This window comes from Nuphar pumila, chromosome 17 (genome assembly GCF_984573655.1).
Source record: "Nuphar pumila chromosome 17, dmNupPumi1.hap1.1, whole genome shotgun sequence".
Lineage (NCBI taxonomy): Eukaryota > Viridiplantae > Streptophyta > Magnoliopsida > Nymphaeales > Nymphaeaceae > Nuphar > Nuphar pumila.
In genome coordinates this window covers 27,501,060-27,518,619 of record NC_143265.1, presented here as the reverse complement: position 1 = coordinate 27,518,619, position 17,560 = coordinate 27,501,060, and the positions used below count along the sequence as shown (strand labels likewise).

Here is a 17,560-nt window from a genome sequence, read left to right as displayed (position 1 = left end):
GTACCGAGCTGTTGTTAGCAGTGGCCTTCGATGGTGGCTGGTGGCCAAAGCTCCACTCACGGTTGTGACAGACAAAGCCCCTTGCTGGTTGTCGCAGCTTGCCGACGACCTCCTTTCCTCCGGCGCGCGCACACAGACAGAGAGAGGGACGGGGAGAGATGGGGGAAGAGAGAGATCGACTGAGTGAAGAGGGAAAACCCCTCTCCACTCCTCCTTTTATCGGCCCACCGAACCCTTTTCGCAAGTTGCAGGGTTGGTTACGCCCTGCGTAACCTTCTGTTACAGATTCTTGAAAACAAGAATCGTGCCCTAGGCACGATTCCTATTTTAACGCCCCTCCCCTCTTTTAAAAATTGAACTCGGGTCCGGGTCTGAGCCCGTGACCCGCGATACAGGATCCATTTCAAAACTGGTTCTGGTTCGCCCCTGCACAGCGGATCCTCAGTTGGATCCGGGTGGATCCAACTATGGGTTCGACCCCTATATACTAAAATTCATTTATTTTTCTTCTTATAAATACTATTAATTATTTATTTAATTAAAAATTACTATTATAAGTATAATTTGACGCCCCTTTGTGGGTTATTTATGGATTCTTTTATGGATCCGATAATGGATCCGAGGCCCAAATTTAGAAAAACACCTGTTATTTTCAAATAAATTTGAATAAATAATTATCAAAATTGAGGTCATTACATCCCTACCCCCTTAAAAGAATTTCATCCACGAAATTAGAATGTACTAAATGTGAGTAGTACTAAAATCAATTATCACACGAGTACTATGTCACAGGGATTCGGCTAGCAGGGTGCCGCACCCGCGTCGACGCGACTCGATGCGGGTGCGGGTGCGTGTGCGAGTGCGGCACCGGGTGCGGTCAACCCTATCCTGGGTGCGTTGACCGCACCCAAGATCATTTAAGTCCATTCTTGTTTTGGATTTTTTTTTTTTTTTAAAAATTGCCCAAATGGGCTGCGAAATTTTTTTAAAAAAAAGTAATGCTGACAGCTGACAGCAGCTGTCTGTCAGCTGCTGACCCCCTTTATATATATATATATATATATATATATATATATATATATATATATATATATATATATATATATATATATATATATATATATTTTACATTTTTGCCCCTACCGCACCCCCGCACCCGGGTTTTTTGGAAGTGCTGAATCCCCGCACCCGCACCCGCACCCGCACCCATGTGACATAGCACGAGTACTAACGATTGACAACTAAGAAGATACCTTAGACCAGATGAGTCTGATCGTCCTGAGTAGAAGTCGTAATGGCATAAACTCTCCCGTTAGTCTTCCGCTGACCCTGTTGCGGTTGAGGTATTTATTGTTGCTGCTACAGTTGTTGTTCTACCTGAGCTGCTGGCTTGTTCGGACAAAAAAGAGCAATGTGCCCTGGTTGTTGACACTGAAAGCAATTTCCTTTTAACAACGGGCAAAAACCTAGTGGATGGTTCTTGCCGCACCTACGACATGTTGGCGGGGCCTTTTCTTGCTGTTGCCCATTATAGGTCCGCTGTTTCTTGCCACCCTGAGTCTTTCCGCCTGTAGGTGGGTCCTTCCTCTTTCCGCCCGAAGCATCCCCTCCATTTGTGTCTCCCTTTTGTGATACGTTCCTAGACCTCTCCGAGTCCTTGGTCAGAACAGTGGCTGACTCGATAGCATCGGCCAAGGTAGGAGGTCGACCTGTCAGGACACGAGTTCGCAACCCATCCTTTAATCCGTGCACGAACTTTGACGCCCTAGCCTTCTCATTGTTGAAGAGGTTCGGACAATACTTCTCGAGACTCCGAAACTTGGTAGTGTAATCTACCAGACTCATGGTTTCTTGAGTCAGATCAAGGAACTCCCGTTGCATCTGTTCCTCGGCGTACGCAGGGAAATATGTGTCCAGAAACTCTTCCCTGAACGTCTCCTAGAGGATCTCGTCCCAATCGGCGTACTTCACCCTTCGCAGGGTGTCCCACCACTTCCCTTCAGACGGTACGTGCCAAAAGATGTTTTCCTGTCCTCAGGAACAGACAGGACATCGAACACTCGTTCCAACTCCTCAACCCAGTTCTCCGCTGCCTCTGGGTTTGTCTCTCCTGAAAAAGTTGGCGGATCCAACTTCAGGAACTTTTCGAAGAAAACGCCACCCGCGTTTGAAACAACATTGACAGGAGGGTCACGAGCTGCTGCTTGTGCGGCTGCCTGCGCAGCTGCCTGCACAGCTGCCTGCACAGCTGCCTGCGCAGCCTGGGCCGCTTGCGCCGTTTGTGCAGCCTGTGCCGCCTGGAGGTTCTGGGTCGCTTGCAGCGCCTGCGCTGTTTGTGTTGCCTGAGCCGTCATGGTCTCCGTCAAGGTGTGAATGGCTTCCATCATAAAGTCTCTTTGTTCTTGCCAGTTCGCGGGAGCAGCAGCAGAGGACGAAGCACCTCTATGGGTATAATGCGACATCTACAACGCACATCCTTTCTACAAATTAGACTCTTACTTATCCTATCCCCTTAGGGTTGATCACGAACAATAATCGTTCACGTAATCATACCAAGACTTATTAAGTTCATACCAATAGAATATTAAACTATAATTGCAATCAATCATACAAAGTTCACATACTTTAAGTAAAAGTATTAAATAACCTTACCAGTGAAAAGGACTGCTCTGGAGGACGAGTCACACTTGTCAAAGCTTCAGGACAGGGCTCATAAAAAATTTAATGCTCAAAAGATGATAAAATTGCAAGTCTTTGTGGTGGGCTCTGATACCAAACCTGTAACGACCCCAATCCAGACCCTTTAAAAATGCGGAATATTTTTTTTTCTAAGAGTTGCGGAAACCTTCCCAGAGATCTGGGGTACTCACAGTTCCACTTTTCATTGGATAGCCAACCACCACAAACGAAGTTGCAATTATCATTCATATCAACCAACTAAAACGCTTTTATTAATGAGTAAGAAAATTTCAAAGACAAGGTTTTCTTCAACTGAAAGTAAAGTAACAATTGTAGAAATTAAAAGAACTAAAAGACAAAAGAAAGAGCCACTATGTCCTCTACTGAAGTTGACAAGCCCAAGTATAACTCATCAATCCCCATATGCATGTCCAACTTCACTGTTCACCATTTCCTGTGAAAAAAAAACAAAGTAGGGTGTCAGAACCGAAATTCTAAGCACAGCTACTTTTAAAGAAACCAGGTGAGAGAAAGAACATGGATAAGATTTCATGCAGTCATTTGAGTGAGTGCAGATATAAAATTTTCAACATTCAAATTATCCATAACTACCAATAATTGCATATACCCATCAGTCAAGAACAGTAAAACAGTACATATATCAGGAACTAAATAATTAAACCTTGCAGCATGATTTCAAGAAGTAAATCATATGCTACTACCAAATCATGTCATGATATCAAGAGTGATTGAAACATGCATGATCTAATGCATAACAGAAAAATGCATGATTATGTGCAATGCATGATTTCTTCTGTTATCTTTCATTTAAGTTTCATCTTTCCATATGCATGCCCTATTAGATGCACACATCCTTAAGTTCCTCTTTTTAATTATAGTGGCCCGCGGATACACCAAACAGGTACAAACCCCGAGGTCAAGTAGGTTCTGTAATGAAAAGAGGCGGAAGCACCAATAGAGCAAAAGGGTCACTCTTTAAGAGTGACTACTAGAGCCAAGAACACAAACACCGAATGTGCACACACAAAACTCTCAAATATAGAAAATGACTAAAAGTCATAAGTTGGATTTATTGAAGAAAAGAAGAGAAGGGTGTAAAAACCCATACATACAAGAGGGGAAGACCTCCTCTATTTATAGAGGAGGGAAGCACTAAAAGGAACCACAAGGGGGGCTCCCTTGTAGTCGTTGGGAGCCCCAACGGTCAGAAATCTGACCGTTGGAGCCCCAACGACTACAAGTGTGGGACCCCCTTGTGGTCATTACAAAAAGGAAAAATAAAGAAAAAAGAAAAAGGAAAAATAAAGAAAAAAGAAAAAGGAAAAAGGGGAAAAAAGAAAAATAAAAAAAGGAAGGAAAAAGATACATATGTGGTTTTACAAGAATACCCCTATCAGGTATTTATCTAAATGAGAAATAGTATATATATACATATATGTATATATATACTTATATATATACGGATGTATATATATATAAGTATATATATATATATTTTAACACGCCCCCTCAAACTTTACGGGGAGAAGACCGAAAGTTTGCTAAGGAGGAACATAAATCGTGGAGTTGGAAGCGCTTTGGTGAAGAAGTCAGCTAGCTGATATTCTGAAGTAACATATGGTAATGAGATAGTCCCTCTGAGATATTCGTCTCGAACATAATGGCAATCCATCTCGATATGCTTTGTCCGTTCATGAAAGGTGTGATTGCTGGCAACGTATATCGCACTTTTGTTATCACAACAGAGCTTGGTAGGAGTGGAAATGAGGACGCCCATGTCAGCAAGGAGACTTTTGAGCCATACGATTTCCATAGTTGTCATCGCCATAGCCCGATACTCAGCTTCAGTAGATGATAAGGAGACCTTCTGTTGCTTCTTGCATCTCCACGAGATGAGGGATTCACCTAAAAAAATACAAAGACCCGTAATTGAGATACGATCATTGAGATTGCCTCCCCTGTCAGCATCAGTAAAAGCAGTCAATTCAAGAGATGAGGAAGAGGATAAGAAGAGTCCCTTTGAGATGGTATTTTTGATATATCGCACAATTCTCATTACGGCCGCCATATGAACCGTGGTAGGTGCGTGCTGGAACTGGCTCGCTGCATGAACCGCATGGGCTATGTCAGGACGGGTGATGGATAGATAGGTGAGGGATCCAATTAATTGACGGTAGGGAGTTGGATCTTCAAGAAGAACACCATCTTCAAGTCTAAGTTTCGCATTGATAACTTCGGGAGTCTCAACTTTCTTTTCATCAGATATTCCTGATTTGGTACAAATTTCAGCAGCTAACTTCATCTGAGATAAGATGTATCCACGTTCGGAATAAGCCACTTCAATTCCTAAAAAATATCGCAAATAACCAAGGTCAGACATATCAAAGGTATCTTTTAGCATAGACTTAACATCATTTACTCCCTTTTTGTCATTCCCAATAATGATCATATCATCAACATACAGCAGAAGCACAATAATGGAGTCACTTGTTCTTTTCACAAAAAGAGCAGTGTCAGTATAACAAGAAGAAAATCCTAAATTTATTAATACGTTACTAAACCTATCATACCAAGCTTTAGGTGCTTGCTTAAGACCATATAAAGCCTTTTTTAATTTCAAAATTTTTCCATTTAAATCCATACCCGAAGGTGGTTCCATATACACTTCTTCATTTAAATTACCATTCAAAAAGGCATTTTTGACATCAAGTTGAAAGATTGGCCATTTTTTAACTGCGGCTATAGCAATAAGAGCTCAAACACTAGTCATTCGAGCAACGGAGGCAAAGGTTTCATCATAATCTACCCCATACTCTTGGGCATATCCTTTGGCTACCAACCTAGCCTTATACCTTTCCAATGAACCATCACTCTTAGTTTTTACTTTAAAAACCCATCTACATCCGAAGGGTTTCTTGCCATTGGGAGGATCAATGATTTCCCAAGTTTGTGCCTTTTTAAGAGCATTAAGTTCAAGTTGCATAGCTTCATTCCAATGATCATATTGCTTAGCATCATTGTAATGAGATGGTTCATGAAAAGAGTGAAGAGCAAGTAGGCATGCTCGAAAGTTAGGCGAAAAAGAATCATAAGAAACAAATCTATTTGGTATTTTGGAAATCCGATTTGATCTTCTTTGAGAAGTCTCTTCAGTGAACTCATTTTGGGAAAAATTTTCAAGGGCACAAGGAGGATTCCTTTCATTCCTTCTAGAGTAGACTTGAATTTGTCTTGAAACATTTTCTTCTAAGTTTTGATCATCGTTTGGATGTTCAACAAGATCTTCACTAAGAGATTCATTAGGATCAATATGATCATCTATGATGTTTTCTTTAGGCAATAAGTCAAATAAGAATGAATAATCAATATTTTCATTCGGTTGGTGCGAAAAACCACTTTCCTCTTCAAGGAATGTGACATCTTTAGAGATATAAAGCTTGTTTTTAAGTATGTCAAAACATCGATACCCTTTTTGTTTTTCGCCATATCCCAAAAAAATACATTCAATAGCTCTAGGGGAAAGTTTATCATTCTTGTGAGTTAAAACAAAACATTTACATCCAAAAAATTCTTAGTCTTTTGTAATCGGGAGACATATTGTAAAGTTTTTCAAATGGAGAAAGATTTTTCAAAGAGGACGAAGGGGTTCTATTGATAAGATATGTAGAGGTTAGAACCGCTTCGGCCCAAAAGGATTTTGGAATGTTTCTTGAGATTAATAACGTTCTTGTAGTCTCTATTATGTGCCTATGCTTTCTTTCCGCAAGTCCATTTTGTTGCGGAGTGTTGGGACAAGAACGTTGGTGGAAAATTCCATTTTCTTTCAAATAGTTTTGAAAATCATTGGACATATATTCGCCTCCCGAATCGGATCTAAGAATAGATAAATTTCCCAAAAATTGGTTTTTGACCATTGCATGAAATTCTTTAAAGAAGGAGAAAACTTCGGATTTGCGACTTAGGAAGTAAATCCACGTGAATCGAGTAAAATCATCAATAAATACCACATAATACGAAAAACCTCCTTTAGACAAAATAGGGGAAGGTCCCCACACATCGGAATGAATAAGTTCAAATGGCCGAGTGGTAAAGTAACTTCTTTGTGGAAATGAAATAGCTTTAGATTTCCCAAAAATGCAATCTTTACAAGTCATGTAATTGTCTTTACAAGTATTGTTCAAAAACGGAAAAAGAGACATTTTTACAAAATTTGGATGGCCAAGTCTCTCATGCCATATTCCAATACTTTTGTCTTTTACAAGATTGCATGATGCCTTAGATGGGAGAGTCAAAAAATCCATAAAGTAGAGGTCACCCCTTCTATGGCCTTGCCCAATCAGCTTCCCTGACTGGAGATCCTGCACGGTGCAATCCTTAGGTGAGAAAGAGACTTGGCATCCATGATCGGTGATTTGAGATACGGAAAAAAGATTTAAATTTATTTTAGGAACGATTCTTACTTTAGGAACAAAGAAGTTTTTGAAATCAAGAGATCCAATACTTTCAATTTTTAGTGATGTACCATCGGCCGTTGAAACACAAGAAGATATAGGTTCGGAAAAAATATTTGAAAGAGAATTTTTATGAGATGTCATATGAAAAGAAGCACCGGAGTCTAGTATCCACATACCTGGAGGAGATGAAGAGTAGGCAATGGCGGCCCCGGATGTTGAAGGAGAAGTCTTGAGAAGATGTTGGAGAACTTCGGAGATGTGATTTAGAGTTTCTTTGATATCTCCTTCTTTGGTACTTTCTTCCTTCTTTGGAGAAGTTTCCCCAACCATGGCAACTTTTCCTTTGAGTTTTGGACAAGCCGGTCTAATGTGACCCAGTTCATTACAATAATGGCATATTATTCCCCTTCTAGGCCCATTGATATTTTTGTTAAAGTGGGGAGGTCTATATGCTTTAACATTTGATCCGGGCCTATTAACGGCCAAAACCTCATCATTCCTAATGCTCAAGCCAAGTCGAGTTTCTTCTTGACATACTTCGGCAAGAGCATCTTCAATAGGTAGGGCTTTGCTTCTATGGAGAAGAGATGCCCTAACTTGTTCAAATTCTGGGCGAAGTCCATGAAGGAATTGAAAAAAGTGCTCATTTTCAATTTGTTCCCTTCTCAGTTCAATATCTTGTGGAGCAACCCATTTGGGCTCAAGAAGGGCAAGTTCATCCCAAAGAGGGGTTAGAGAGCTAAAATAGTCTCGAACACTCATATCCATTTGTTTAGTGGAACGGATTTTTTCTTGACAAAAGAATTGTCGAGCAAGATCCTTTTGGGTATACATACCCTTAAGAAAAAACCAAGCCTCATTGGCCCTTCTAAACTTGGCAATATTAGCACAATTTTTTAGATCTACATTGTTCATAAACCATGCCAAAATTTTGGCATGGTTACTTTCCCAATCCTCGATTTTGGATTGATGTTCATTAATGGCTTTGATGCGATCATCGCCATCTAAAGCCTTTTCAACTTCATTTTCAATTTTGGTAAGAACAAGAGAGGGTTCGGGAGTAGTTCTCATAACAAAGCCCCAAAGTTTCTTACCTCTTAGATGATTTTCCATAGCGGAGGCCCACATGAGATAATTGGACCCATTTAGCTTGAAAGAAAGCTCCACTTTAGAGTCACGTTCCATCGGGACCAAATATTCTTTTTTTCTTCAAAACTTTGAGAGGCACGCTTTCCAAGATGACAAAAGAATAGCCCAATCACCAACCGAGCTCTGATACCATGTAATGAAAAGAGGCGGAAGCACCAATAGAGCAAAAGGGTCACTCTTTAAGAGTGACTATTAGAGCCAAGAACACAAACACCGAATGTGCACACACAAAACTCTCAAATATAGAAAATGACTAAAAGTCATAAGTTGGATTTATTGAAGAAAAGAAGAGAAGGGTGTAAAAACCCATACATACAAGAGGGGAAGACCTCCTCTATTTATAGAGGAGGGAAGCACTAAAAGGAACCACAAGGAGGGCTCCCTTGTAGTCGTTGGGAGCCCCAACGGTCAGAAATCTGACCGTTGGAGCCCCAACGACTACAAGTGTGGGGCCCCCTTGTGGTCATTACAAAAAGAAAAAATAAAGAAAAAAGAAAAAGGAAAAAGGAGAAAAAAGGAAGGAAAAAGATACATATGTGGTTTTACAAGAATACCCCTATCGAGTATTTATCTAAATGAGAAATAGTATATATATACATATATGTATATATATACTTATATATATACGGATGTATATATATATATAAGTATATATATATATATTTTAACAGGTTCCCAGGGTAGCTTAACACACAATTTGTATTTTATTACTGGGTTGCAACTTAGCCCTCGACCGATATCAGGAAACAGCACCATTCATCGGAACATTAGACCTCCACATCTAATGTCGGGGACACAAGGGACACCCCACGCCCACAAGTGCCACTTCCTTGGTACCATAAAATCACAGTTGTGACTAACACACCACTCCCGGGTAAAGTGGCGGACTCGCCCTAAAACCGTGGTCAGGAGAAGAACCTCAATATCGGGTTCAGGGGCAACAACGCACACGGAGTTTTTGTATCCTCACAGTCTCCCCAAGATCGGATATCTAAGATTCTCATACTCCAGATGAGATATCCCAGAATGTATATTACACTGTTCTTATTCATTATATTTTTAATTAAGTCAATTTCTTTAAGTTTGCCACACATATGCAAAAGTAAAGTGAAACCCCGCATCCTCCCTTGCAGGGACCCATTCGGGACTCCAGCCCGTATAAACCAGTAGAACAGTGTAGTAATGTGTCAAACCATCTTATGTGTTTCAAGTGATGCATTAAAAACATAAGTAACAGAAAACCAAACCCACGGCTCTCCAGGCCGATGATGGTCCAATTAAGCCATTGATGCATCACATCACAAAACCAAAATAGTGTTTCATTTATAACACTAAGCCAAAATGTCAAAAGCATATATATTCATGCAAATATAAACTCAAACATATGCATGGCATAATTCATTCATATGCATTTTCAACATGTGTGTGTTACCTACATCACATATGAGCATTAACCAAATCTATGTCTTCCTTTGAGTGTGTGAGTGTTCATGCACTACTTCACCTAATAAGTCAAGCGTACATGCTTACAACACTATCAATAACCGATCCATGATCACATTCATGATTTGACAACCCGTAGAGTGATATACTAAGATAACACTCCACATATTCACTGGGCAGAAGTGTAAGTTTCTGCATATGCTAGAGAAGTTGGTCGGGCTTACCAATCCCGAAATCCCATCCTTCTAGCTAAACAAAATATATAGTAAATTCAGTCCAGCCGACTACATATCAACCAATCACACTGAAATGCCATAGATTTTTAGGAAAGAAAAATACAGTTTGTATAATACCAGGGGCCAATGCCACAAAATGAATACATTCAGCTAAAGCAATAATGAAGATCCCTAATAATGTTAGATCTCTTTTTTTTTCCTCAAGAATGGTTTTCCAAAACCGACTACTCATGGGAAACCCAAATCCAGTGTCTACCGAACACCCTAAGGTTTCAAACCTTGATCATTCATGTGATTCACAGGAATTTATTCTTAAAGTGTTCATGCTTTAATCCATGATATACAACTACGAAGATTTCACAGGATGATTTATACCCAAATTCTGAATTTAAAACAGAATGGAACATGTGATACATTTAACTCAACATCGATCTAGCATCTTATTATCTTAAACAGGTTGTTTAATTTAGAGGGTACACAATGCAGTTCCCAACAACCTGATTTGTAGTTCAAGTTCATCTTAAGAATCTGACTCTTATCATCATGAATATACCATCTCAAGACACAAATGAAATTATTATATAAGACCAGAAATTTTAGATAAAGCCTGTCATGATAACAATTTCAAAATATAAGACTCTTAAGTTGTGGAAGCACCCACCCAATGCTTGGGCAGGACACTTTCCGAACGGGCTACCAGTCTGAAAATCTAAAATTTCTGAATGTAAGATCAGCAGTGTCATACCCGGTTTGAGCTTACACCATAGTTTTTATTCAGCTAGTAAGGTCTATGATTCAGAACAGTACCCAGACATCTGTTGACAGGGGGGGTCTCCTGCTAATCCTCATAACATTAAAATGAACAACATCTAAAGTGCATTATGTAAATGTTTTAGATTTAAAGCATGCAGAATGTATACTTAAAATATTTCAGGAACATAGGCTTAAGAGTGTCACTCTAGATCCCCAACTATCACCATTGCTCTCATGAACTGCAAATGAAACTAAGAGTTATTTTGATACAACTCATAACTGGTTGAGTCCAACCCTCAATACCTTAACACAACTCAGAAAAATCATAGACTTCAGCAGACCCATGATAAAAATGACACTTCACAGCCCTGAAGTTATGGTGAACCGAGCTGCTGATATGAGACTTTATCATACATACACAAAATTTAACCCAACTGTTGCAACTTAGTATAAAGCCCATGATCAATACTACTGTAATCAAATGAAAACTGTAAAAAGATACTACACATAAAATAACTTAACGTTCATGGTTTTAATTCTATCAACATCCATGTACAAGAGAATCAAATTTACTTTACGAGAATCGTGTTTACCCTAAAATCGACAGATCAAACCCTAGATTAGGCTAATCAGGTGCTTCCATACTGATTCCCTAAATTAATACACGCCAAACCAAAAATCGGTGTAGAGCACGCATGTAAAATCAAGGATTTACATTGACAAGTTAAACCCTTATTGTTGTCCGAGTTAGGGCTTCCCCTATAACCCCTCACACGGAAAGATCTGAAACCCCCAATTCACCGATTTGGGGTTTTAGGTTTAGGGCTGATGTAAACCCCAAATCCTACCCTCAAACCCCCAAATGGAATCGAACCTATGTTCGATCCCTCACCCGAAATCCAAGAAGCACCGTACCTTTTTGAAGCTTTTCCGGCGATCGGAGGCTGTCGTGGCGGGAGTACCGAGCTGTTGTTAGCCGTGGCCTTCGATGGTGGCTGGTGGCCAAAGCTCCACTCACGGTTGTGACAGACAAAGCCCCTTGCTGGTTGTCGCAGCTTGCCGACGACCTCCTTTCCTCCGGCGCGCGCACACAGACAGAGAGAGGGACGGGGAGAGATGGGGGAAGAGAGAGATCGACTGAGTGAAGAGGGAAAACCCCTCTCCACTCCTCCTTTTATCGGCCCACCGAACCCTTTTCGCAAGTTGCAGGGTTGGTTACGCCCTGCGTAACCTTCTGTTACAGATTCTTGAAAACAAGAATCGTGCCCTAGGCACGATTCCTATTTTAACGCCCCTCCCCTCTTTTAAAAATTGAACTCGGGTCCGGGTCTGAGCCCGTGACCCGCGATACAGGATCCATTTCAAAACTGGTTCTGGTTCGCCCCTGCACAGCGGATCCTCAGTTGGATCCGGGTGGATCCAACTATGGGTTCGACCCCTATATACTAAAATTCATTTATTTTTCTTCTTATAAATACTATTAATTATTTATTTAATTAAAAATTACTATTATAAGTATAATTTGACGCCCCTTTGTGGGTTATTTATGGATTCTTTTATGGATCCGATAATGGATCCGAGGCCCAAATTTAGAAAAACACCTGTTATTTTCAAATAAATTTGAATAAATAATTATCAAAATTGAGGTCATTACATATGCTCTCTCTCATCTCTAGTTTTTTTTTCTTTCTCTCTCAATTTTTCTCACACAGCCTCATTTTTTCTTCTCACGCAGCCTTTCTCTCATTTTTTTCTCACACGCAGTCTCCTTCTCTCTCATTTTTTTAACACGCCTGTGTAACTGTGCATGTGTGTGTGTAACATTTATATCTAAAGTTGTACATAGGAGGGAATGGAGTCTCACTGTTATGCTCGGTTTTAATGCAGATCACTTGTTTAAATGGATTTGTCAGACCTTATAAGTATACAAAAAGAATGTAGCACATCCCAAATTACCTTGTCTACCCCATGCTATAAGTTGCATTAAGTTTTAAATATTTAAGATGAACACCCCATCTTTTCAAGGGCAAATTTCTCCAGAAACTTTGGGTACTATAGACCACGTAAAGTTGATGAGGTCCATAGCTTAATTTGTAGTGATAAGTTCGAAAACCAACATCGTGTATTTTTTGGAGCACAGATTGGTTATATCATCCTCAAGGATCAGTGAATTCTGGTGTTGAGCTGAATTTGAAACAGCGTACACATACTGCCAATGAATTTACAGTGTCCCCATTGACCGCTCTGGCATCAACCCAAGAAGAATCAATTTAATCACCAAGTTAGTCTTTATCAGCTGGTAATGGCAAGACGTTCTAATGTGTTTAAGATACAGCTCACCTTAACAAAATTCCTTGCATCGAAAAAGTGAAATCAGAAAGGTCATTTGCAAATGTCCTCAGATACCTGAAAATCCCGTTAATAAAAGTTGATGTACCTTATCCAGGCCAATTGGGTAGACTGTTATACCTGTTTGCAAACCCAGTGTAGGGAATGCTAGAAACTTACTGGAGGTAATTGCTACAACTTGAGGGGCTTAAGTCCACCCATGCAACACACAAAGCTCCAGTTGAGTGCTACCGGAAGAATTTCAAGGATGACCAAAACATGAAAGACACATTTGGGTATATTATCTGAGATTAGAGAACTTAGCGACTTTGAAATGATATTCACACAATTGATCACAAATATATTTACACAAACACCACATCTACTTCACTGTCTTGCTCATCTAAGTAATCGAACTTTCTTGAAGTACAACCAACAGCAGTTTTGCATCAACAAGAATACACGACCCTGACCCTTTCCCTTTACCCACTCAGGGTCCAAAGAAACAACAAAAATAAAAAGGAAAGAATTAGTAAACTTGGACAAAAAACAGCAGTTGTTGCTTCATTAATAAAGCATTTCTTATTTATTTATAATTTTAGATAATTTTTATAGTTTTTTTAAGTTTTAATAAAAAAAATGAGGCTTACGCTCTGCGCCTCGAGGCTTACGCCTCGCCTCAAATTTTGGCGGAGCGCCTCGCTACGCCTCAACGCTTTTCACAACACTGATAACAACAATATTATAACCTGCCTGCTTGGCAAACTAGAACTATGCTAATATATCAAGCAGTGCTCCTTCCTTATAAAGTTAAAAAATGAATAACAAACCAAGGAGAAACTTATGCAAACTTTACTTGCAATTTGATTGTAGGACAAACAAGTACAAAAAATCAGAGGCCCTATTCTGTGTAATTGTCCTGTTTATTACCATTTTGTATGAATATTGTGCCTTTCCTAAAAACATCCCTCAACATTAGACACATTCAACTGATGGTGATTACCCCCAAGTACTAGCATCTTAAACCTGTCACACACCCTTTTCAGTTTAGAAGAGTCAGGCTACAGAAATGGTCAGACAAACTCTATTTCTAGTTTGTGAAAATTGGTTAAAATATTAGTTTAATTGGTGAACATGCCCTTTTGAAAATGAAAAAAAAAAATCACTCCAATGGCTCAACATGATCAGAGCCTCCTAAAAACAGACAAGCATGCCCACAAATGTGCCAGCAACTAACACTACCTTGAGTCATGCCTGATGCAATAATTCATCTTCCTTTCACTAGTACTTCTATTGACATCAGTTTTTGGAATTAAAACATATATGGAAGCATGACAGGGACACTTCCTAGACTGATGAGTCAGACAAAGCCAGCCCTGTGTCAGACATGATAAGCAATGCAGGAACACGCATATTCATAAACATCATGTCCAGCCAAGACATATAGTAAGTTCAAGCCTGATAGTCACACCTCCCAGTTGCACATTTCAGGCAAATATAAGAGGATCGTTCCAACACCACAAAAGGACACAAAGGGCAAGGCCATCAATTGGATTTACCCAATCCACATCTAATATACGGATTACACCCATTGTGTGTGAGTGTGTGTGTATCCGATCACTTACATTGTACCACTTGAAACAGCACCATAATGATGCCCATTCAGGTTGACACATCAGAAAGATATTGGCATCCATTCTTAAAACTTTTGAGCCATGCTAAGAGGAAAGCGATTAAGTACATCTCACATCTAGTTCATTTAGTTTGAAGGTGCTACTGATCTGTCGCCCTCTTGAAAGTTAGGAAATCAGAGAGACTTGAGAGTATTCCATGCAACTCACAAGGAAGCAGTAAAGCAGCAGAGTTACAACAGATTTGGAGGTTGTGAAATTGTCTCCTTTTTGTTGGTCTGTACTTATTGAGGACCAGCACCACCTATTCCAATATTCTCTTACCTTTGTTAAGTTTACTTGTATTTTTTGCACATTATTTGGCTTTTCTGTCTACAAAAATTGACCATATCTTTTAGTCTTCTTCCAAACCCAAACTTGATAATGGAAAGCTTGCTGCAATTCTAGCATCCATGACACTCAACATTACTTTAGTGTGAACCATCACTTTCTTGAATTCTAGAAAAATCCCAATGATATTACCATTGCTTAGAAAATCAAAATGGATCTTGCTATGGTTAGATTCTAGGATTACATTGCAAAGGTTCCATTATTGTGATATTCATTTATGAGATTTTGTCTGTTATCATACCATTTGGTGGATTTTGTATTCAAATGTATCAATTTCTACTTTGGTTTATGTTTCATTACTGTTATCACAATTTAGCAAGATTCAACTTAAGGTCTTTGTGATAACACCAAGATTCAACGTTGTTGGTAACTCTGTTATTAACGACCTCAACAATCATTAACCCATTAAAAAGATTAATATTTTCATCTTTAAAACCCTTCAAATACATCACATAATTACACTGAACCTCCATTCAGTATGTCTTCCATATTTCCAGTATTTAACATACGCTAATTTGTCACTAATTTGTCAAATACATGTCGACGAAAGATTTGTCCTTAACTCCTTTACCTTTGTTTGATGAAGTGCCAAAAATCTGGTTCTCGGGAAATTTTTGGCAACGGGAAGCCTCACAATCATGTGAAATTTTTTGTTGCACTAGGGAAATCACATCGGCATATATAAAAAATTCTAAAAAAAAATAGGAAATATCTTGAAAGTGTCGGTTTTTTTGTAGTATATCAGCTTTGAGTATATCCTGATAAAATCGTGATATTTTCAACACGTCTCAGGCATATGCTACATAGGTTTGATGTTAAGTTCCCATCAGAAATTAGCAACTATGACTAGGACCAGTCACACTATTCAAACTTCAAACTAGAGATCATTAAGCACTTTGAAGTTCATAACCCCATTATCTTAAAGACAAATAATTATGACATAATCTCACCAAACGGCATTTAGAAAGCTTAAATTGTCCTAGAAATTCGAATTATGTGCCACCCACCACATTATTCTCAGAAAGCCAATAATCGCCCACAAAACCATTTAATAGAACCAACAAAAGCACAAGCAAGATCGTCCAAATTAGCCTGTTTCGATAATTCTAGAAATTCAATAGGACAAAATGGACGCTTCCCAAAATTTCACTTCTTCATCACCTCTAGAGAAGGAGCTAGAGCATCATTCTCGACTTAATTGAGATCAAACTCATGATCCTCCATTTTCCAAAACTCAAACAAGATCATCCAAACTAGCTGAATTCAAAAGATCAAAAAATCCAGGAGGGAAAAACGCTCATTTACCGAAATGTGGCTTCTCCATCGCTTTCAAACAAAAGGACTAGGGCAACATTTCGTCCGAATTTCATTACTCTCATTAGATCATGATCCTACCATTTTCCACAATTCAAACAGGAAAAAGAGAAGAAAAGAAAAACAAGAAAAGGACGAGGGGATCGAGATTGAAATCCCGACCTCTGACGAGCTGAGATTTGTGGCCAACGTCGACCGGGAAATACAAAGCGGCGCCGGAGAGGAGCGCGCGAGAGAGGTCAGAGTCCTCCTCGTCGCGATCGAGGACCAAGGACGGCCCGGCATCAGCGATCCTGACCGTCCACCGGCCGGATCGGAGGAACCTGACGACGAGCGACTTCCCGACGAAGCAACGACCTCCGAGAACCACGCATGTCAGCACCTCCGAGCGGTTTCCAGCCAATCCCCCTACGGTCGCCACCATCTCTGAGCGGTTTTCTGCTTCCATCATTCTTTCCTCTCACCGGCCGGCGGAGAGGGAGAGGGAGAGGTTTATGTATACATTCGGGGAGTACTGGCGCGAAGAAGTTGCCCACTGTAAAAGCTTTTTTTTTACAAATCTATAAAGCCTCGATTGCCCTTCCTCTTTCATATTATGACCTTTATTTCCCTTTGGTTGTGTCACTTAACGTTGTATTTAAAGGACAAGCCCCTGACGTGCACCATGCTTAAAAAAATGAGCTCTCATTCTCAAAAAATGACCAGTCCGGTTCCCATAAGTCGAGGGGACTGAACCGGTTCAGGTCAGGGTCTGACCCGTGCTGGGTAAGTTTCTATTTGACTCGTGCGTCAGACCCGGCCGGTTCTGACCTGCTGGTCAGGCTCATTTTGGGTGCACTTAATTCGAGACTGACCCGTATCGGTCTCATTTAAATCACTGATTGGATCCAGCCCGATTCCTTGGGCTGAGTCGGCCATATGGTTTGAGCTTTTGTGCAGAGGCTGATTCGGCTATTCGGTTGCAAGCCGATTCGATTTTCAGCCGATCAAACTTGAGATGGTTTGGCATTCAACCAGTTGAACCGTATGAGGTCGTTTTAAGGGATGGAGGGTCTGATGACCCGGTTTAGACTCGTTCAGTTTAGGGGCTGAACTGAGTCAGTTGCAATTTGTGTGGATCAGGCCTGGTCAAGACCTGATCCATTGTGCATCTTGCAATCGG

General features: G+C 40.0%; 1 protein-coding gene across 1 annotated transcript in view; it reads right to left on the bottom strand.

The window, feature by feature from the left end:
• The window catches only part of LOC149811823 (3beta-hydroxysteroid-dehydrogenase/decarboxylase-like), a 76,517-nt gene extending 59,581 nt beyond the window's left edge, over positions 1-16,936 (bottom strand). Inside the window, exon 1 of the mRNA XM_089992717.1 lies at positions 16,561-16,936. Within this exon, the coding sequence (XP_089848843.1) occupies positions 16,561-16,849 (289 nt within the window). The 5' untranslated portion in view covers positions 16,850-16,936. The remainder of the gene's footprint in view (positions 1-16,560) is intronic.
• Between the last annotated feature and the right edge of the window lie 624 nt (positions 16,937-17,560).